The following is a 20,433-nucleotide window of genomic DNA, read 5'->3' as shown; positions in this document are numbered from 1 at the left end:
CTCGCCTTTAAGGCGAGGTGCCAAACTGCGCCTAGAAGCACGCAACGGAAGGCTTGACAATGTTCATCAAGTTCACAACAACTGTTATATACTAAACCTTCAGAAGTCAAAAGTTCAATAAAATTGAGAAGAATGCATCAATAAAGGGAACAATTTAGGGCGGTATGTTCTAAACAATAACATTTATTATCTGGATTAGACATGTTTAGCCTACCTCCTCCAATTGTTGCTTCAGGCAACCGCTCAATCGAATACTGATGCCGAGTTATATACATAATTGGTACACCAGGAATCTGCAAGAAAATAGGTGTGTTACTACATCTAAATCCAACATCTTGTGTTGCCAAATATTATGGTCTGATTATACCTTGCGAATCCTACGCTTCAAATCTCTATCACAAGTAGCAACTATATAACACTTATGCTGCACAAAAAGAAAACTTCTGTTAAAAAAACCAAAACAGTGAAAAAGCAGGCATGTAGCTCATTATGTCTACTTCAACTTCACAACACTAATACATCCTTTTTCCTTATAATCTTTATCTGATACAACGTGAGGAGCTTGGTTCTCCTTTTCTTTGATTACTTAATACAATGTTGGTTATCCTTGTTATATATATATATATATATATAATAGCTACAAATATAATAAACCATACTGTAAGTCTGTAACTAAATGTGTGCTAGGTTCATTACGAACACCAGCTGAAAGAAGAGAAGTATAATTTAAACTGGTTTACAATGTATTCTATATTTAATGCTGAATAAACATGTTAACTTTCCCCTTTTTCATCTGCATTCACATGCTTAGGTGTGTCTACATCATGTGCAAATATGACAACTGGCCCAAGTAAGTTTTCCCAATGTCCATAGTGTCGAAAATTACTATGGAAAAATAGTTCTAATTCTAATGCCCTAATGCACGTGGCCAAACATACAGCAGTATCTGAAGTGAGCCATGATCCAGATATATCCAAGAAAAATTAATAAATACTTCCTAGATTACAAGTTACCCACAACTTCCCTTATATATATATATATATATATATATATCCGTTAAGTATTGAGAATGTCAACCATCTAAAAAGCAGATATCTAGATAAATGTATTGGAAACTAAAAAGAAATGAAATATGAAATTGGAACACCTATAGTCAACGAACAGGATAATAAGCAAGAAGCCTTCAGTTCTCACCTGAGTCACTCTTTCGACAAGGCAATCATCAGCATAGGTTCCTTTATGAGTACAGGGTAGTCTCTCAAATCGTGGGTCCTTAGCTATTCTGCTCAAGCCCAAAAATAGTAAACAATACAAATAAGAGAGATGCAAAAGAAAGAAACAAACAGTAATCTTTAAAAAATAACAAGAGAACACCAAAGAGAAACCAAAAATATAGTATTGTTCCCAACGAATCATATCCCCATTGAAAGTACATTAAAAGCTTATTTTATTTTGGATTTATTTTTTTCCCATCCTTAATATCCAAAATAAAGCTTTTACCATGTTCATCCAAAGATTTTTGGCTTTACTTCTAAAAGGGTGTTCATGGAGGAGTGTTTACAATGCATATGTATGCTATTATAAATTCAATATAGACACAAAGGCTGTTCACTAACTACAGGACACTACCACAAATACAAAATAGTGCAATATGAAAAAGGTAATCCATCTAATCATCATCACTACCATGCAGAGGATATACCAACTCAGAAAAGGAGAAAATTTGGAATAGTTTTTTCAGATTCTTGCTCAAGTGTGTGCACGCCTTTGCTTGATCTGGTTCTTGCTTTTGCATATAGAAGCCTAAATACGATGAATAAGCTTCAAAACACAAGCCAAACTTCAAGCCTTTTCCAGTCCAAATAAGATTCCTAGGGTTTCTCTATATCAAACAGGTTTTTCCAGCTCAAATCAAGGGTAAAGCTATAACTTCTTTTATAAGACATATAAAACTAAGACTATTTGGATTAACATTGAGCCAGAAATTCTTTGAGAAACTGTCAAGGAAAGTAATAAAAAAAACGGAAGTTACTTCTTAATGGTGCCCAATCACAATGCTAATCTACTATTTGATTAGTGCTGGCATTCCAAATTATTATGAGTTGTTGAATTTCCCCCAACAACAAAATTGAAGATGGACAGGTAAAGAAAAACACAGACTCGTGCACACAATATCAACCAACTCTAGCCCAAGTTCAAAAGTATCTGAACGTGAACATGCATATGTATAGTACCAGAAGATGAGAGCATAGAGCATCCATCTTCTGAAACGTCGCAAACAGAACACAAATTTACCTAAGAGCAACACGATACTTCTGACCTAACCGCTCAAGCTCAGCCATCACGCAGTCCGTTATACAAGGAGTGCCTATAATATGATCACAAATAACAAATAAGTAATACATGTCCACAAAGCATATCACTTCTCGTATTTTGAGTTCTAATAAAAAAAAAAATTCAGTAAATGTTGGACTTACATTTTGCATATAGACAGTCCATCATTCCCTTTTCTAAGTCCAACTGCAATAGAGAGAGAGGGGAAAAAAGACCATTTCAATCATCAAGTAGAAAGAAAATTTATCGGATCCACCCACATGATGTAGTGCTTTCTCATCATTATGAAATTTGACAAGAAAAGTTCCAACAGTTCTCAAAACCAAATTATATATATTTTCAAATCATTCACAGAAATATTCATAATAAAATGATTTTCAAACGATTCACACAGTTATAATATAATATAATGTGTTCTCAATAAAAATGTGAAGCACTCACTTTGTTTTGAATGGAGAAATTGATGAAGTTTGTATCCACCAAAACCCGATAAGGTGGCCCCAATGCAGTGTTGTACTTGAAGAAAAGTGCCGAAGGAACATTTGGACTGAATTAACATCAATGTAAGTATGAATTTATCATAGAAAACAGTAGAAAACAACTTTTATGTCCGACAATAAACTTAGAAAAATGTTAATATGTTATGGAAAATAGAAAATAGTCAGCTCTCTGAAGTTCCTTACACATTTCTTGGGAGATTTTCTTTCGTAAGATCTTTTCTTTTTGGGTTCAAGACCTGTTCTTTATAGCTAAGATAAGTAACAAAAAAATTAATAATAAACATAAGCAAAAAAGATTTTCAAAAAAAAGTGCAGGATAAAGTTTACGATTGAAAGGAAACAACAGAAGGCATTAACGATTGAAAAGAAACAACAGAAGTCAGAAGGCATACTTCTTAATTGCTTTGGAGGTGACCATCTTCTTCATGACTGCAAATTTGGGTCCTTTCTTGGCCCTCCCCATCTCGTTGATTGAAGGAAAAAGAATAATTGAAGTTGTGCCACCAAATGGCTGCTCTCACTTTCCTCAGATGCAATTTCAATGCTTTGAAGCTTAGAGGAGGACTTGCTCACTACCTGCAATGTTATCGTAACGAGGAAACAACTTACAATCATTAACACGAATCCCAATATCTCACACATATTAACACATATTGACTTCAGTAGTTCCTCATATTATTGACTCTAGAAATATATATGGAGAAGACTAAATAGTTTCAAGCACTTCACAGAACCAAAAGTATCCCTTGTTTCAAAGAGAGAAGGACGAGTTATTCCCATTTTATTTGTTGGTCAGAGGTAAATTGAAAGCTAAGCAGTGACAATTCTAAGGATTACCGAGGAAAGAATTAGAGATATCTCCAACGTTCTCATAAAAAATAAAAAAAAATGCACTTAATTTCTCCATAAAAGATTTTTGTTCCTTGATAATATTCCATAAAACTTACATGTCTACAAGTGACTATTACTAAAAGGAAGAATCTTTAGGTCCCATTTAAGCCTTCGAAATTTTAACGTATGTTTATTTTACTATGAATATTTTCTGTAGCTTGTTTTTAATTTAAAAATATTAAAGAGAGAGCGATAGAGAGAGAGAAACTCATTGTCTTCTCCCCAACTATAGTCCACAAATATAGAAGTATAAATATGGTTGAAGCTGCTTGGTAAATCAAAACGAATCCTATAAACTAAGGATTAAGAGAGAATTGTATAATAGGATAGATTACTCAGACTAATCCACTGATAAATAAAGAAGGGGGATGCTAGAAAATTCATGGTCGGAGAAACAAGTCAATTTTCAGCAGAAACCAAAGAGAGATAGAGATGATCAAAGTCTTTATTGACAGAAATATACAAATACTAGAAATCAATAGGCGAGAAGTCCCAATTTGCTGCAAGCTTTTTTTCTTTTTTTTTCTTTTTTTTTTTGGTTATTCGGTGCTGTTCTTTTTGGATGGTCATTTTAAAAATTAATAAAATAACTCCTCCATTTTTTCACTAGACAAGCCCTAATTTATGTTTTTCGACTGAGATGAGAGACATAGATGGAGATTGGGACAATACCAGTAAAACAAGAGAGTAGACAATCAGTGCAAACCCGTTAGGGGAGAGACTGGGGAGGCACGAGCAGAGGAAAACGGCGGCGGCGGCAGCACTGAACGAGAGAGAGGCGGCGGCGACACTAAACTGCTGAAAGGGAGGAGAGGAGGAGCTGGAGTGAAGAAGAAGAAGAAGAAGAAGAAGAAGAAGAAGATGCCGTGAAGCACGTGAGAGTGAGAGGACGACGATGGAGGTTAGGGTTTTGCCTTTTTTTCTTTTTCTTTCTTTTTTTTTTTTAATCTTTTCTATTTTTAATTTTACAAATTGGGCCTGAGTTTTCGTTGTCTTTAAAAAAATTAAAAAATAATGGAATTAGGGCTCTGTTTTATGGTTTTCTTATATTTTTTTTTTTAAGTCATTTCCCGCTTGTTTGGATTGATGTTTTTATTCTATGTTTTCAGATCTACTGAAATAAATATATCTGTGTGGATTTCTGAAAATTATTTTTGAATTTTATGAATTAAGCAGTATAAATTCCCAAAACAATATTTTTATGATTTAATTGTATTCATATTTAAATTTTATAATTTTATAATTTAGAATTATATTAAATAAAACTAAAAACATTTAAAAATATAATATAACACGTTATAAACTCAACTTAATTTTATAAAATCAAAATATGTTTATGTAAAGTATTATAAAAGAAAAATTATACAATTTTTCAAAAAATAAAACAATATTTATAAATAAATTAATAATAGTTTATTGTCAATTACTATTTAATAAATTTCTATAATTAGTTTTATGATTTATAAATAATTGTTTAAATTATAATTAAAATTTATGCTTTCTTCCAAACACATCCTTAAATTTAAAATTTAGTTTTAATTTGATCTATGACTTCCAAAGTTATACGTACAACTTTCAATTTTGAAAGTTATTTATTTTTAGTACAACGATGCTATTGGGGATTGAACCTCCAACCTATTTGGAGGGAGGCTATGTCAATAACACTGAACGAGTTAATTGAATTTGACCTCTTGGGATAATGAATTTGATTTCAATTTTATCTATGGGTGTTAATATTAATTAGTTTTAAAAATTTATAATTAATTAGTTTTCAAAATTAATGTTAAATTTTCACTTCATAATCAATGAACTCAATTCAATCCAGATAAATTTATTTTCTCTATTTCATTATTTATTCACGAGAACCTTTAAATTCATAGGCCTTCAAGTTTTCTTAAATAAAATTCATTTACTCTTGAGATATTAAATTTAGGTAGGTAGGTGGTTATCGAATTGAACTCATGACCTCTCTTAATCCTTTTAAGAAGGCTATGTCCTTTATTTACTACTAAGTCAATCCATTAAAGTTAATCTAAACAAAATTGTAGAACGTAGCTTATGATTCTTTGGCATAGTGGTTGTATTTATTAAACTACTCTTTTTTTTTAAATTCAAATATGAAAGTCTGCGATTTGATTCGACAAACTATTAAACTAGTATCAAACTCAAATAATATCTCTTATAAATATCATAAGGTCAAATTTTTTATAGAAGTACATTAATATATCGTCATGAATAAAAAAAGAAAACTAAGATAAAAATTAAAAATAAAATAGTTATCAAACGAAATTCTCCCAATATACAATACTTTATTCAAATCTAAGGGAGGGGAAAAAATGGTGACAGTTTCATTGCTTGAGGATATAAGAGGGAGGAGGAAGAAACGCCATGGAAGTTGAAGCGCCGACCACCTTCTTGTCGACGGTCATGGACGACGACGATAACGATGCTTTGAGTTTGTCAAGTGACCGGTCAGCTTCTCGATCATCTTCAACTGTTTTGCTCGACGAAGGAACAATCGCAGACGGCAGCGGCTTGGCGGAGATTTGAACGGACTTAGGAGGCGGTGGTGGTTGACGAGGGTAGTAGAAATCTGTAGGAAAGAAGTTGTATAGCATTCCCGCCATGGCAACTGGATTTAGTGTAAATGTAAAAGAAAGGGAGATGGGATATTATTTATATAAGAAGTTTCCTTTGATAAGTTTGTTATTATGAAGTCATTTGTTTTTCCCTATAAGGAAAAGGAAAAGGAAAATAAAATAGGAAAAATTAGGGTTGGTTTTTCTCACTCTAATTTGAATCAAATTCGATATATTCCTAACGATATATTGGCCAAGTTTTTCCTTAATAATTTAAACTTGTTTCTTCAAAATTCTTATGTTTTTAGGATATATATATATACGTTATCATAAAAAACTTATTATACTTTATTTTAATTAAAAAGTTTTTCTAGAGGGCTCGTTTGGTAACTTCAACTTATGACTATTATATACTAACTTTAGAAAAACAAGACCTACAAAAGAATATATACATATATATAGGCACTAATGTGATATTTGTCACAATGTCTTTAGTACCTAGAATTTTTCTTAAGAATGAGAATTATCCTAACTTCTTCTGGAATTATTATGATTTATATATTTGCCTTGTGACGAGAAATTGTCGCACGTTAAAGTTTTCATTTACAAAATTGGCATCCTTTTCTAAACCCATTCAAATCGTTTTTTTCGGTACATCTCGGACGAGATTGACCACTGATATTTGGTTATTTAACTTTTTCTAACATATCGATTGTTTTGGGTACATTTCGATACATCTGGACGGATTATACCAAGAATTTTTTAATATGATGATCTTCCCAAATCTTATACAAAATCTTATATATTTTCAAATTTTCCTCAAATCCAGTTATCTTTATCAAATATTATATCAAAATCTAAATTTTTCAATCTTTAACCCAATTCCTAATTTCTAAATGAAATTTTTAAATGGATTGCAAGGGATTGCATTTTGGTTTTTAAATTATAGGAAATGTTATTTTTTTTAAAAAAAAATATAAGATATGGAAAATATATAAAATATCAGTATCAATCTCAAAGAGATTAACACCAAGATCGATGAATTCTCGGGCAGATCAATATCGAGATTTTATATATTTTTCACATCTTACCTAATTTTTATGAAAAAAAATAATCTTTCCTAAAATTTAAAAATCAAAATGCAAACATCCATCTGAAAAATCTAATTAATAAAAATTGTGGAAACAAAAATGGACATAAAGTTTTGAAAAATTACATAAGAGTTTGATATAATATTTGATAAAAATAATTGAAATTGAAGAAATTTTGAAAATATATAAGATTTGGGTAGATTACATAATATTTAAAAAAAATTAGTAGAATCTTGTAATCTATTGAACATGTATCGAGAAGACCATTAGAAAAGTTCGATCTTTTAATTAAATCTCAGTGGTCGATCTCGTTCGAGAAAAACTTCTTGAACGAGTTTTAAAAAAGGTCTTAGTTTTATAAGATGAAAGCTTGAACGTGATATTTCTGAAAGTTTTCCCTAACACAAAGTTTGTTCTCATAGATGAAAGCCTAACTAGAATTAAAATTTTAATTATTAATTTTAACTTTGTGAAACCTACTATCTACTGTCTTTCTTTCTCCTCTTGAAATTTGGGATCTCAAATGTGTGATTGTTCTCCAACCTCCAATATTGTGTGGGAATTAGCCACCATCAGCCTCATCCCCGACCGAGGAAAAGGGTGACTCTCATTGGGGCCTCAAGCTTATAGCTCACCTAACCCAATACCCATTATTTGTACTTCGGATCGGGTATTTCAATCTCGAATCTTATCTTTTGTCCCATTTGAACTCAAAAAACCATAATAATAACAACAACCATAATAGAAAAAATATCATATTCTGATTCCCCCATAATGGAAAGTTGTTAGAAACTTTCTTTTGTATAAATTGTTGGTTAATTTCAAGGGGGGAAAAAATTTCCCCAATGTTTGGCCTAATGGAAGTTGGAAACATCCCTCAAGTTTGGTAATTTATCTAAGTTTCTGATATGTCTCAGTTACATTTCAGGTGCTCATTAGTTTTCTTTCATTCTGTGTGTCAGAAAAGGGAAAGTTTTATAAAACAGCAATTTCATAATACCACATAATTTCAATAAATATTGGTTTTCTTTAATATAATTAATTTTGTCTTACTTTTAAGATTATTATTGAATGAGAAATTTTGGATCGTAAATTGTCACTATCATTTATGAAATTATAAATCATTAAATTTGGGACTAATTAGAGAGTGACATGTGTCCCAAATTGAAGTTGAAGACATAAATTGACAAATCCCAATGACACCATGTGTTTTCATTATGACCGTTGGATTGAATAAAATAATTTGGTCCAATTTGATATTATTATTTTTGGCTAAAGTCTAATAAAAAATTGGCTTAATTTGACCCAAATGTCAAGTAAGACCCCAAGTCCAATTAATTGAGCCCAAATGCCAAGTCCATGCACCGACCAATTTTAGACTCCATATAACCTAAAAAGAATTCTCTACCATCGGAACACTCTCACTCCTAAAGTTGACCACACTTTGACTGAAGTTCTTTAGAGATAAAAAGTCCAAGAATATTCACACACTCCACATTCAATCAAGAGAGAATCAGATGAGTAAGTACTAAACATCGAACCACATCTACATTAACACAAGTTTAACTCCACGGAATACGTTTTTCCGCAAGCCTCGTGCGAACATTGATCTCTCAAGAAGATTATCAAATCCAAAACCGAACATCTAAGAATATCATTTGTATCTATCTCTATCAAATAGGTATGGAAATTTTAAAAATTTTGGTTAGCCTACAGATTAGGAGCCCACTGCATAGATTTAGGGATTTATTTTTTTTAATATTGCAATTTAAAAAGCTTTCATACATTTTCAAACTATGTAAATAAATATCGTAGTACTTTTTATGACGATATTCGAAAAAAAAAAGGTTTTGTTAAATAAAAATAAAAAATAAATAAAAGGTAACATGGGACCTTGCAAAAAAATCCAAACAAACACCAACTACTTTTCCGTCTTTTTATTTTTTTTTCACAAAATTGCATGTTGAATATGCGATCATTCATTCTCTTTTAAAACGGAGGCCAGTCTTATTTTATTTAATTTTTTTAAAATTAAAATTAAAATTATATATATATATATATAAAAAAAAAACTACAATGTATCTCTAGAGAGTTTGAAAATATATACATTCTTATAAAAGCTTTTAAAAATTGCAATATTAAAAAAAGTCCCATATATTCAACCTCTATATATTATTTATTTGGCCAAAATGGAAAAAGAGAGGAAGAGAAACATAGTAAAGTAATTTTTTTTTTTAAAGAAAAGTTAAAAGTATGATAATCAAAAACTTAATATAAGTCTTAATAATTGAACTATATTCTAATTAACGGGTAAGACAAAATATTTCGAAGGAAGGAAAGAATAATTATTGTCGATTAATTTTGTTCACATCTTAATCTTAGCTGCAAAGGGAGTATTAATAGATCCAATCCAAACAACACCATCCTCTCTCTCTTCCACTTCAGAAATAGACTTCCATTTCAACTCTCCTTTACCTTCAATAATCTCCATTACTTCACCTTCTTCACTAAGTCTCATTCCAATCCCACCATTCCTTATCCATTTTCCCAAACAAGAATGAACTCTCTCTATATTCAAAGGTAGCTTCAATAAGGCCTTCCCTATCCAAGGTTGAGCCAATATCAACCTCAACAACCCGCGTTTTCTCGAGTGAATTCCGACCCAAAACCCACCTTGACGACTCGTTTTGATGTTGTCGGGGAAGCCAGGGAGCTTGGCGACTACGTCGTAGCTTCCGGCTTTCGCGGTCTTTAGCCAATACCTGAGAATCCTGCATTTGGTCGTCTCGGCGAGTAGAAGGAAGTCGCGATTTTTGCTTAGTGAAACTCCATTTGGAAATGAGAGGTTTCCTAAGAGAAGGGTCAGTTGTTTGGTTTTTGGATCATATTTCATTAGCCTTCCTGTATTGTCTCCACTTAATATTGCAGATGCAAAGTTCCTGCACAAAAAAGAGGATTCTTTAGTGGTTTGCTGATCATGGTGCTTGCATATATACATATTTCCTTTTAAGTTATAGTAATATTTTACTCCATCAACCATCATTTCATTTTTTTTATTTTTGTTTTTAAAAGTCTTTACATTGATTTTCACTATTTTTAAAGAAACATTTAAATTTTTTAACCAAAATTTTAAAATAATTTTTTTTTTAAGTTCCTATTTGATTATAACCATAAGGTTTCAGTTATAAAAAAAAGTAGAATTACAAACACTATTTAGGGTTATTTGGTATAATTTTTAACAGTATTTTCAAAATCCAATCCTAAGTTTTAAAAACGTCCCGTAGTAACCATTTTGTTTTTTGTTTTTAAAAATTACGCCTATTTTCTCCTCATTTCTTACATATTTTTAAAGTACAAGAGTTAAATTCTTAGTCAAATTTCATTAAAAAAAAAAAAAAAAAAAAACGCGTATCGAAAAACTATTTTTTTTAGTTTTCAAAAATTATCTTGATTTTTTAAACAATTGGTAAAAAGTAAATAATAAAGTTAGCAATTTGGAGATAAAAATAGTGTTTATAAATTCAATTTTAACAAACAAAATGGTTGTCCGATGTTTTTTGTGTCTTTTTTTTTTTTTGGAGTTCAAATTTTGCCTAACAATTTAAGTGTTTACTAAAAGAAAGATAAACAATCATAATTAAGAAAATGTGAGATAACAAATATAATATAATTTTCAAAAATAAAAGTCAAATAATTATTGAACGAAACTTAAAAACTATCTTTTTAGTTTTCAAAAGTTCCATGGACTTTGAAAACAAATTTGGATTATAGATAACAAAAAGAAAAAGGAGTAAAAGTAGTATTTACTTTTAAGGTTAATTTTCAAAAATCAAATGACAAACTCCATTTAATAACCATTTCATTTCTCATTTTAAATGAATACAAATGATTATCAAATAGATTATTAACTTTCAAGCTTCCGTGTTTAATAGATATTTAAGCTTTTTAAAAAAAGATATAATAGAAGCCTACGGTTTTATCCATAGATCAATTAAATACAAAACTTAAAGTTGAACAAAAGATTACACTAAAACTCAATTCTATGTTTAATGAATTCATCTTTTCAAGCCCTATTAGATACAAATGTAAGAGTTCAACAACAAAAACTAGATAATTTGTTTAGAGACTAAAATCGACATTACGAAACTTTCAAGTACCATCAATATTTTGAACTGGGTTTTTTTTTTTTTTTTTTTTTTAAAAAAAAAAAGGGAATACATTTTGAGTTGGAATGAAAGTATGAGAGAAAAAGAAAATACCTTCTTTGATAGTGAGAAGAGCTATCAGTGAAATAGATAACTCCAGAGAGTTGATCAATGTCCAAACCATTGGCAAACGTTAAAGAATCAAATATCCAAAGTTGATCGTCCTGCGTTTGAAAATCAAGCTTTTCGGCCAAACCGCCGTTAGTGCCGACGCGAAGCAACCCCATGTACGCGTCGGCAATGTACAGATCATCGCCACCGCCACCGCCATCTTTAAATTTGAGCCCTAATGGCCGCCCACATCTCTCTTCTTTCTCCTCCCTTTTTTCTATCTCTTCACAACCTGTTCTGTTATGAAAAAAATTACAAGTCGCAGTCTTTAAATTTATTTTCATAAGTAACATCCCATAAAACTTACATTCCTTGTTTTTTAGTTTTTTATTCGTGATTAAAATAACAAAGCCCGAAAAGAATTTCGATAACATTAATGGGTCGTGTATTAACGGACGATATATATATGTGAGCCCACGATGCATTGACATTCGAAATCAAGATATTGGTATTGGACTTATTAATCAATCCATAACCTTTCGAACACAACCAAAACTTTAACACCCAATGATTGTATTTATAAATATCATCCATAAAAATGAGCAATAAAACCAATGATATACCCTTGCCTCTTTTCTATATTTGTCAGATCTATCTAATAAATATATCAGTGTCGTAACATTCCTTCTTAGAGTTTGAAGGTTTGATCTTCATCCCTATAATTATTTTAATTTACCTTTAATTTTCAATTTCATCCATATTGACTCTAAACTTACATATACCAACTGTGTCCCCTCAACTTATCTATTTTGTATTTTTAATATAAAATTTAAGTAATTATTTAAAAAATATATGAATAAATTCAACATAGTTATAGAAATTTGTAGGTAGCGCGGTGATGGCGCTGTATGTTTTGGTTGTGGGTTCAAGTCCTCCATCTTATAATTTTTAATCTTATTTTTTAAGCGCTTTAGAAAAAATTTAAAGGAAGAAAAAATTAGCAACAATTTTTTTTTTATTATTATCATAGAGATTTTTTTAACCTAAATTTTCACTATCAAGTCTCTACAACATTTTATTGGAGAGTTATCGTTCATTTTTAAAATTAAAGCTACAAGATAATTTTTTCTTTCATTGTCAAGATATACCTATCGTATCATTCATGAGTAAATTTCAAATTCTTTTCAATCTTTTTAGTTTTCATACTTTTAAATTGATGTAATAAATCATAATACCTTCATGATTAATGCTTGTGTAGAGTTAACCCTATATCTATATCAAAAGTATATTAAAATTATATAATATGTAGTTTTTTTAACGATTGTTATATTACATAGTGCCCCTAGATCCGTCATCGCTTAAGTTCGATTTTTGCTAATTTACCTAGCGAAAATCAATGTAAATATCTATATAAACTCATTGCTTTCAAAATAAAATTTTGAAAATAAATAAATTTACCATTAAAGGATTAAAATCCATAAATTTCAAAAGTTAAAAGGAAAAAAAAAAATAGTAGAGCGAGAACTTATTAGAGGGTTGAAATCGTCTAAATTTATAAATTTCATATCGAAAATGTTTCTCATCATAGAATAAATCATAAAATAAACCATTTTACTGAAATTTGGAACGCTTAAAACTATAACCATTTAAAAATTTAAGGTTATATATAACACTTACATAAACTCAAAGATCATATTTAAGATGAAATGAATATTTTAAGATTTAAATAGATAAAATTAATTAATCTTTTCCTTAATTATTATAGAATAGTTTTTTTGTTTTTTTTTAATAATATGTGGACAAGAGAGTCGATCAAGCTATAAAGTTGATAATACAAATTATATTAAGCAATATAAATATAGTCGGTTTAAGCATTAAAAGTGATATTTACCAAATTTCATATAACAGAACCCACCAATCTAGGAAATATCACCACATAAAAATGTGTGATGAACCAAGAAAAATGACAAACAGCTGACCCCAATTTACACGTGTACATCATGCAAAACCAACCGAGAGCTGGGGCCAAAATCGTAATAACAAAAATAATGCCTTTCATTTTTTTCGAGTTTTGAGAATAACGCCACGCCATAAAACAAATAATTTTTTTAAAAAAATGGGGAAAAAATTAACGAGGAAGAAAACAAAAGTCCTTAAATTCATCCTTTATTTCTTAATTTTTTCCACTAATCAAATCAATGTCAATTTTAATGTATTCCTTTACTATCCTTTCCTTTGAAGCTGTTTCTACTTGACATTTCGGCCTTAATTAAATAGATATAAAAAGAAATAACTAAAAGCACAACTTTCATTAAAAAAAAATAATAATAAATCCTTGTTAAAAAACAAGGATAAAACCAACCTTCTTTAATTTTCATAAAATAATTTTTTAAAAAATTGAAAAAAAAAATATTTTTTTTATACAACTTACTTTAAAACATTTATCAATCATAGTTGTATAACAAGAGCCAACAGCAACATTTTTTTAAAAAAAATAAATAATAAAATGCATCAAAATCCTATCCCAATCAATAGTTCCTATTATCATCCTTCTCTCTCCCACAATTTTTTTTTTTTTCTTCCAAAATACTCTCGCGCAACATTATTCATTTCGAAATTATTATATATCTAAACCAATAATTCACTTCATAATCTTATCCTTATATAATAAATTTTAAGAAAAATACAAAATCCAAAAATTATATATGCTAAATTTTGAGTTTATATCAATTAAAATTATGTATTAATTTAAAATTTAAAACTTTTATAAATATCATGTGAAACCTTACAATTTGTTTCAATTAAATTTATAAAATTTTTGTAATCAAATCAATTTATACTCATCCTTACGATTTTATTCGACAATTTTACATATGTAGACTTTATCAAAAGTTCGTTTTACAAAATAGACTTAGAGTCGATTAGTGGATGATTCTCCATTGAAATTTTCCTAAACACTTAAATTGATTCATCATGAACGTTTTAGAAATTTAATTGATATAATTATAAGTCTAATACAATATTTTTCGGATAAATTGACACATTTAATGACAAAAAGTTCATCAAGAGTTTAAAATCGATACTATACAAAGTTAACAGTGGGAATGAAATTTAATTTTAATTGTTAAATTTAAAAAATAAATGTTATTAAATGTTGCACATTTAAAAGCTAGTAAATGATAGATTTTAAAAATGTAGGAGAATCTAAAAGTTAGTAAATTATTGATTTTAAAAACGAAGGAGATTTTTAAAAACGGTGATTTAAGTGTGATTTTAGTGGATTTAATCATAATTTGTTTATAAAAAAAGTTAAAAAATTTTGTTAGAGTCACCTCTCTTTCTCTCCAGATCAATCTCAATCTCTTTTTCTTAAACTCAATCACAAATGCAACTTTAATCTCTAATATTATGTTTAAATTCACATATTGTTAATAAAAATAAAATAAAATAGATCATGATGATTAATGTTACCTTAAAATAGTATCAATGTTTTTTTAGAAAAATATATGAAAAAAAATAGAAATTAGATTAAAAAAAATAAAATGAAAAACAATGAAAAAAGGGGAAGCCCGAAAAGTTTTAACAGCAAAAACATTTAAAAAATTTCTGATATAAAGATAATAATTTAATTGGGCAAACAGAATTTTACAAAAATAAATAAATAAATAAAATAAACTCAACGTGCACTTGATTAAATAATTAGAAAAAATAAAAAATAAAAGCAGAGAGAGAGAGAGTTGAAATTACCTGTTTGGAGAAGTAACGGCGAAATCGATCCAGCTTCGTTGTTCCGGCAGCCATTTGATAATCCGGCCGTCGGAGATGCCGGTGTAAGGTCCGCCACCGGCACTGTCGAAGGCGAAGCTCTCCGGCCCAACGGCACCATCGATTGCTACATATTCCGTTTTCCAATAATCGAAAGTCTCCGGTGGCGGAGAAAATCTGGTGGTGTTGATGGCGAGTAGGGCGAAGACGGCGGCGACTGCGGTTGCGCTGATGCAGAGGTTGGAGTTCATGGCTTTTGCAATGAGAGAGAGAGAGCAGAATTTGAAGAGAAGTATGAGATGTGTGAATTTTATTTTGAAGGCCAGAGAGTGGCAATTTTGTCATTTTCAATTATTGGGATTGGGTTTGGCTTCAATTTGAGATGGGGCTATTTTGGTCTTTCTACTAAACCATCCACATTTTACATTTTTTTTTCTTGTGGTGGATGATTCGACCGGGATTTACATGGATTGGGTTGGAGTGATTTTATGGACCAATTCGGAAGAAGAATAAGGTTTCCAACTCAATCCAATCTAATCCTTAAAATTCGAGTTGAGTTGAGTTAAATTGTCGAATTAAATATCCAAGATATCTACTACAAACTTCAAACAACCCAATCTAATAAAAAAAGAACATAAAAAATTCAACCAAATCTAACATTAAATTAAAACAAATCCGACCCAATCATTACCGTTTATTTGGGTAATCCAGTTGAGTTGTGTGGTCATTTGAATACCCAATAATTCAACATCTAAACTCGAAGTCGATAGTATAAACTAAAATTGTGTGAGATTACACTTTATATCTCTATTTTTTATTTTTAGGATAACTTCCAATTAATTCAAAGTTGGTAAAATATTTTTTTAAAAAAAATAAAAGTTAAAATACATAATTGACAATTTTATTTCATTACAACAACTATAGGGATGCGAGATTGAACATCGAACCCCAATAGAGAAAAATACACTCCATTTATCGTCTCCTAAACTTTAGTTAATTATGACTTATTCAATCTAATTTCGATTTTATAACAATTTTGTCTTTGGATTTTAATATGTAACAATTTAATCTTTCTATTTTAATTTAGTATGTATTTAAACTTTTAATTTTATGTCTAATAAATTTCAAAAATTTTAAAAATTAATTTATCTATTAGTGATTGTTTGGAACAAAGGAATTGGAGACAATAATAGTTAAGGGTGTGTGACACCCTTATTTGATATAAGGTTTAAATGCGCACAAGATTAATATTTTCTCATGCATCCTTTATATTTATAGACATACCCTTACAAAAATATGGATTTTCTGTTTACTTCTTGTTTTAATATAGTTAATTAATTACTGGATTATGTTTGAATTGATAATTCAAATTCATTTTATTCCTTAAATTTTCACAAAAGTGATATTATGTTTAAAATTTGGTTAAGAACACAGATGTTTAATTAGAAAAGTTAAAAATTATTATAAATAAATTGTGAAAAAACAAATAAAAATTTCAATTCACATCGAATCGTTCAACCACACAGTTTGTCATGTGATAAATTTTTATATTTTGTTAAATATTTTTTGAGTTTTTTCAAAATCAAATCATTTTATATGTGATAGACTATTTTTTTTTTCTTTATTTTCTTTCATTTTTATTTTAGACATTATACATGGGGTAGGTGAGTCATTCTCTTTCACATGCAAGGATAAAAGATAATGATATGAATTTCTTTTCTTAGCAAAAAGAGGTTCTTTTCACCCATATACTTAGGTGAAAGTAGGTTGATTAATTAATCTCAGGTTACAATTTCATTTTCATGAATTTAAACACTAAATATTGCATTGAATATAATATTATAAAGAATATGACATTATACTTCAAAATTATAGTATACATAATTATGTTTAGGTGATTTGATGTTTTCTTTTTTCTAAATTAGACAAGTAATGAACCATAATTAAGATTCGTTATTTATGAGTTATTAATTTGATTCTCGCAAAGAATCTCGATATGATTCTCATATATACATGTAATAACATAAAATTTCAAATAATAGAAAATATTGTCAAAGAGAACTTAGTTCAGTAGTATTGGCATGCACTCCGTCCAGGTCAGAGGCTTGATTCCCCACCTAATTATTATACTAAAACAAAATTGTAGATAACTTTTTCATAGGATGATTGATTGATTATATTTAGGAGTCGTTTGGTTTAAGCTTTCAAAAATGTTAAGGAATTAAGTATGTCTGGGAATAAAAAGCTTGTCAATAAAATTGTTAAAAATCAAGGATGACTGTGTTTGGTTGTACGTGAGAATGTTATCAAAATTTTATGGTAACACTTTGTATTTTATTTATAAAATTAATCATGGACACCTCTATAAAATTTTGATAGATTAATTGAAAGTTTTAAGCAAAATTAATTATTTAACTATCAAATAATAATATTAATTAAATTATTAATTATAAATACTTGTAAAATAAGTGTTTATAATTAAAATTAATTGATTATACATTTGATGTATCAATTTGATTAATTTATATAAATATGATGTACTAATTATAAAACAATTAAAATCAGTTTCAAAAAAATAAATATGACATTTTATGATTAAAAAATAATGAACTATAATTAATCAATAATAAACTAATTATAAATATAAAAAATAATCTCATAAAATATTAATCATGGTGATAATTAATTAAGGATTGTTAATAAATATAGAAAAATAAACAAAAATATTTACAAATATAGAAAATTTTTAGAACTACCAATGATAGACGTTGATAGACATTGATAGACTTCTATCTGTGTCTATCAACATCTATCATTGATAGTTCTAAAATTTTGTTATATCTTGTAAATATTTTCAATAATTTTACCATTTGAAATAATTTCCCATTAATTAACTACGTATATAATTTATTAATGAATTAATAGTATTAATGCATCGATTTTTTACGATTTATTTAATAATAATTAATTTATGAATTTGGAGTAGTTAAATTCAAATATCATAATTTAAAATCGAATATAATTTTCTAAATTATAAATTCAATATTCATATATTAATTAATTTCACTAATATAAAATAAAAAAATAAATTTATATATTAAAGGGGAGAGAGAATGGACATAAAAAAAATCCAAACTTTTCGATGGGTATCATCTATGAGTATAAGAAATGCATGATAATGACTTATTCACGTGCCTAAAGCTTCAAAACTTGTACCAAACAATGAGATGCATATCTTTTACCCATTATGACTCTTATTCTCATCTCAATTCTCTCGATCCAAATGATCTCTTAATGAGAAGTAAACATGACCTAAATATTGTTTAGTTGGTTTACGACATGTTTCATGTCAATGAAAAATAGCCTCACGACCATACCTAGAATAAAAAACAATAATCAATTAGAATGAATGCTCTTTAATTTCCATATTAAATTAACTTAGAAGAAAACTAGGCAGGATTCATCCGTGCTCAAATTACAATGTTTTTTTTGCAGGTCCCTGAATAAGAAAAACTTCCAAATAATTAAATAAATCACCCCTCAATAATAAAACAAAATAATGAAGTTAAAAATGTAAAAGAAAGAAAAAGCCTATGCCTACCCATAATTTCAATCTTTGAGACTTATGTGTCAATAAGTCATCTACGAACATTAAAATAAAACAAAAATGTCTAATAGGTCTCTCAACTTTTAATTTATATCAATAAGTTTCTAAAATTTTAAAAGATCTAACCACTTTCGATTTTAGGATCGATTAGCTTGTTTAATAGGTCATTCTCAAACTTATTAGACACAAAACTTAAAATTTGATTTTTTTACCAAACCAAGGAAAAAGAAACAAGAAGAAAATTTATGTTAATTAATGTTATTAATTCTTTTTAAAGAAAAACTTTGAATATACCTAGACTATAATTAGATACACAAATGAATGTTAAAGTACTTAGTGCATTATAGGTTGTCTCATCTTTTCTTTGTTTTTCTTTTTTAAAGGCTAAAATGGGGCAAACATCCAAACGATTACATTAACGCTCCTCATGAATGAGAGAAATGATACAATTTGGAAAGCTATCTTTCTAAACAAAAGAATCTCATCTTTGTTCGTTACATTCAATTGTCCAATAATAATTTACCATATGGAAAATCGCTTTTGGTCCCTAAATTTTCGATAAAGTAACCGTTTAATTCCTGGGTTTTAGTTGGTTACAATTTAGTCCTTATATTTTCAAATTTGTAACAATTTAACCCCTAAACTTTAATAAATAACAATTTAGTATCTATATTTTGAAAATAATTATGGAAAAAAATATCTCTTAAAATTAAGTGTTGAATTTTATTATGTAATGATCTAATCTTTATGGTTTGTAAAACTATATATAAAAAAAAAAAGTTGGTTTCCGATGAATTTAACAATCTACATGTGTAAGAAATTTCATTCAATCTTAAGAAAATTTTTCCGATTAATTCATTACAAATTGTAAAATATAGGGACAAAAGTATTATTTATTAAAGTTCATGGACTAAATCATTAAAAATTTGAAAGTAAAGGGACCAGAATCGTTATCGACAAAAGTAAATTCAGGAATTTAATTGTTATTCTAATGAAAGTTAAGAGGCTAAAACGGCTATTTAACCTAAAAAATCAATATTTGTTTTGTGCGATTAAAATGAGATGTAGAGAGATATATTGTTTTTATAAAATAAATTTTACATTTTTATATAAATTAACCCTATAGAATAATAATAATGTAACTACTACATTAGTTTTCTGTTAGTAACAATACTTTTTAAAGGACCTTTCAATGAAAAGAGGTTTTTGAAGTTTTGCAACTTGATAGATGTCAGTTTTAATATTCAGTAACTATATATACCGAACAATTAGTTTTTTTTTTCCTTTTAAAAAATATTAATAATTAAAAATATATATATATTTCATCAACTCCACAATCATCCTAAGAGTGAAACAATATGTTAAAATCTAAACCACAATCTCTTAAACATAAGACAAAGATGAAGAGAG

The 20,433-nt window shown here is 28.4% G+C and overlaps 2 protein-coding genes across 3 annotated transcripts; both read right to left on the bottom strand.

Annotated features, from left to right (window-relative positions):
* Nucleotides 1-122: 122 nt before the first annotated feature.
* Nucleotides 123-4,661, bottom strand: LOC150030053 (uncharacterized). Its single transcript, XM_090310114.1, has 9 exons — nt 4,398-4,661; nt 3,227-3,410; nt 3,018-3,083; nt 2,776-2,881; nt 2,478-2,520; nt 2,296-2,368; nt 1,195-1,282; nt 368-424; nt 123-293 (listed from the first exon to the last, which is right to left on the bottom strand). The coding sequence occupies exons 2-9, from the start codon at nt 3,295-3,297 to the stop codon at nt 138-140; spliced, it is 660 nt and encodes a 219-aa protein (XP_090166240.1). The 5' UTR covers nt 3,298-3,410; nt 4,398-4,661; the 3' UTR covers nt 123-137.
* A 5,057-nt stretch (nt 4,662-9,718) lies between these two features.
* Nucleotides 9,719-15,726, bottom strand: LOC120090025 (protein STRICTOSIDINE SYNTHASE-LIKE 2-like). Of its 2 annotated transcripts, none has more exons than XM_039047510.2 (3): nt 15,399-15,726; nt 11,655-11,948; nt 9,719-10,334 (listed from the first exon to the last, which is right to left on the bottom strand). In XM_039047510.2, the coding sequence occupies exons 1-3, from the start codon at nt 15,665-15,667 to the stop codon at nt 9,761-9,763; spliced, it is 1,137 nt and encodes a 378-aa protein (XP_038903438.1). In that variant the 5' UTR covers nt 15,668-15,726; the 3' UTR covers nt 9,719-9,760. The 2 variants fall into 2 exon arrangements, with proteins under 2 accessions (XP_038903438.1, XP_038903439.1); XM_039047511.2 differs by having other exon boundaries at nt 11,655-11,943; nt 15,399-15,681.
* Between the last annotated feature and the right edge of the window lie 4,707 nt (nt 15,727-20,433).

The sequence above is a fragment of the Benincasa hispida genome, unplaced genomic scaffold, assembly GCF_027475165.1.
Source record: "Benincasa hispida cultivar pf3 unplaced genomic scaffold, pf3_genome.v1.1 HicScf647, whole genome shotgun sequence".
Lineage (NCBI taxonomy): Eukaryota > Viridiplantae > Streptophyta > Magnoliopsida > Cucurbitales > Cucurbitaceae > Benincasa > Benincasa hispida.
The sequence above is the reverse complement of the archived record's forward strand: the minus strand, read 5'-3'. Positions and strand labels throughout refer to the sequence as shown.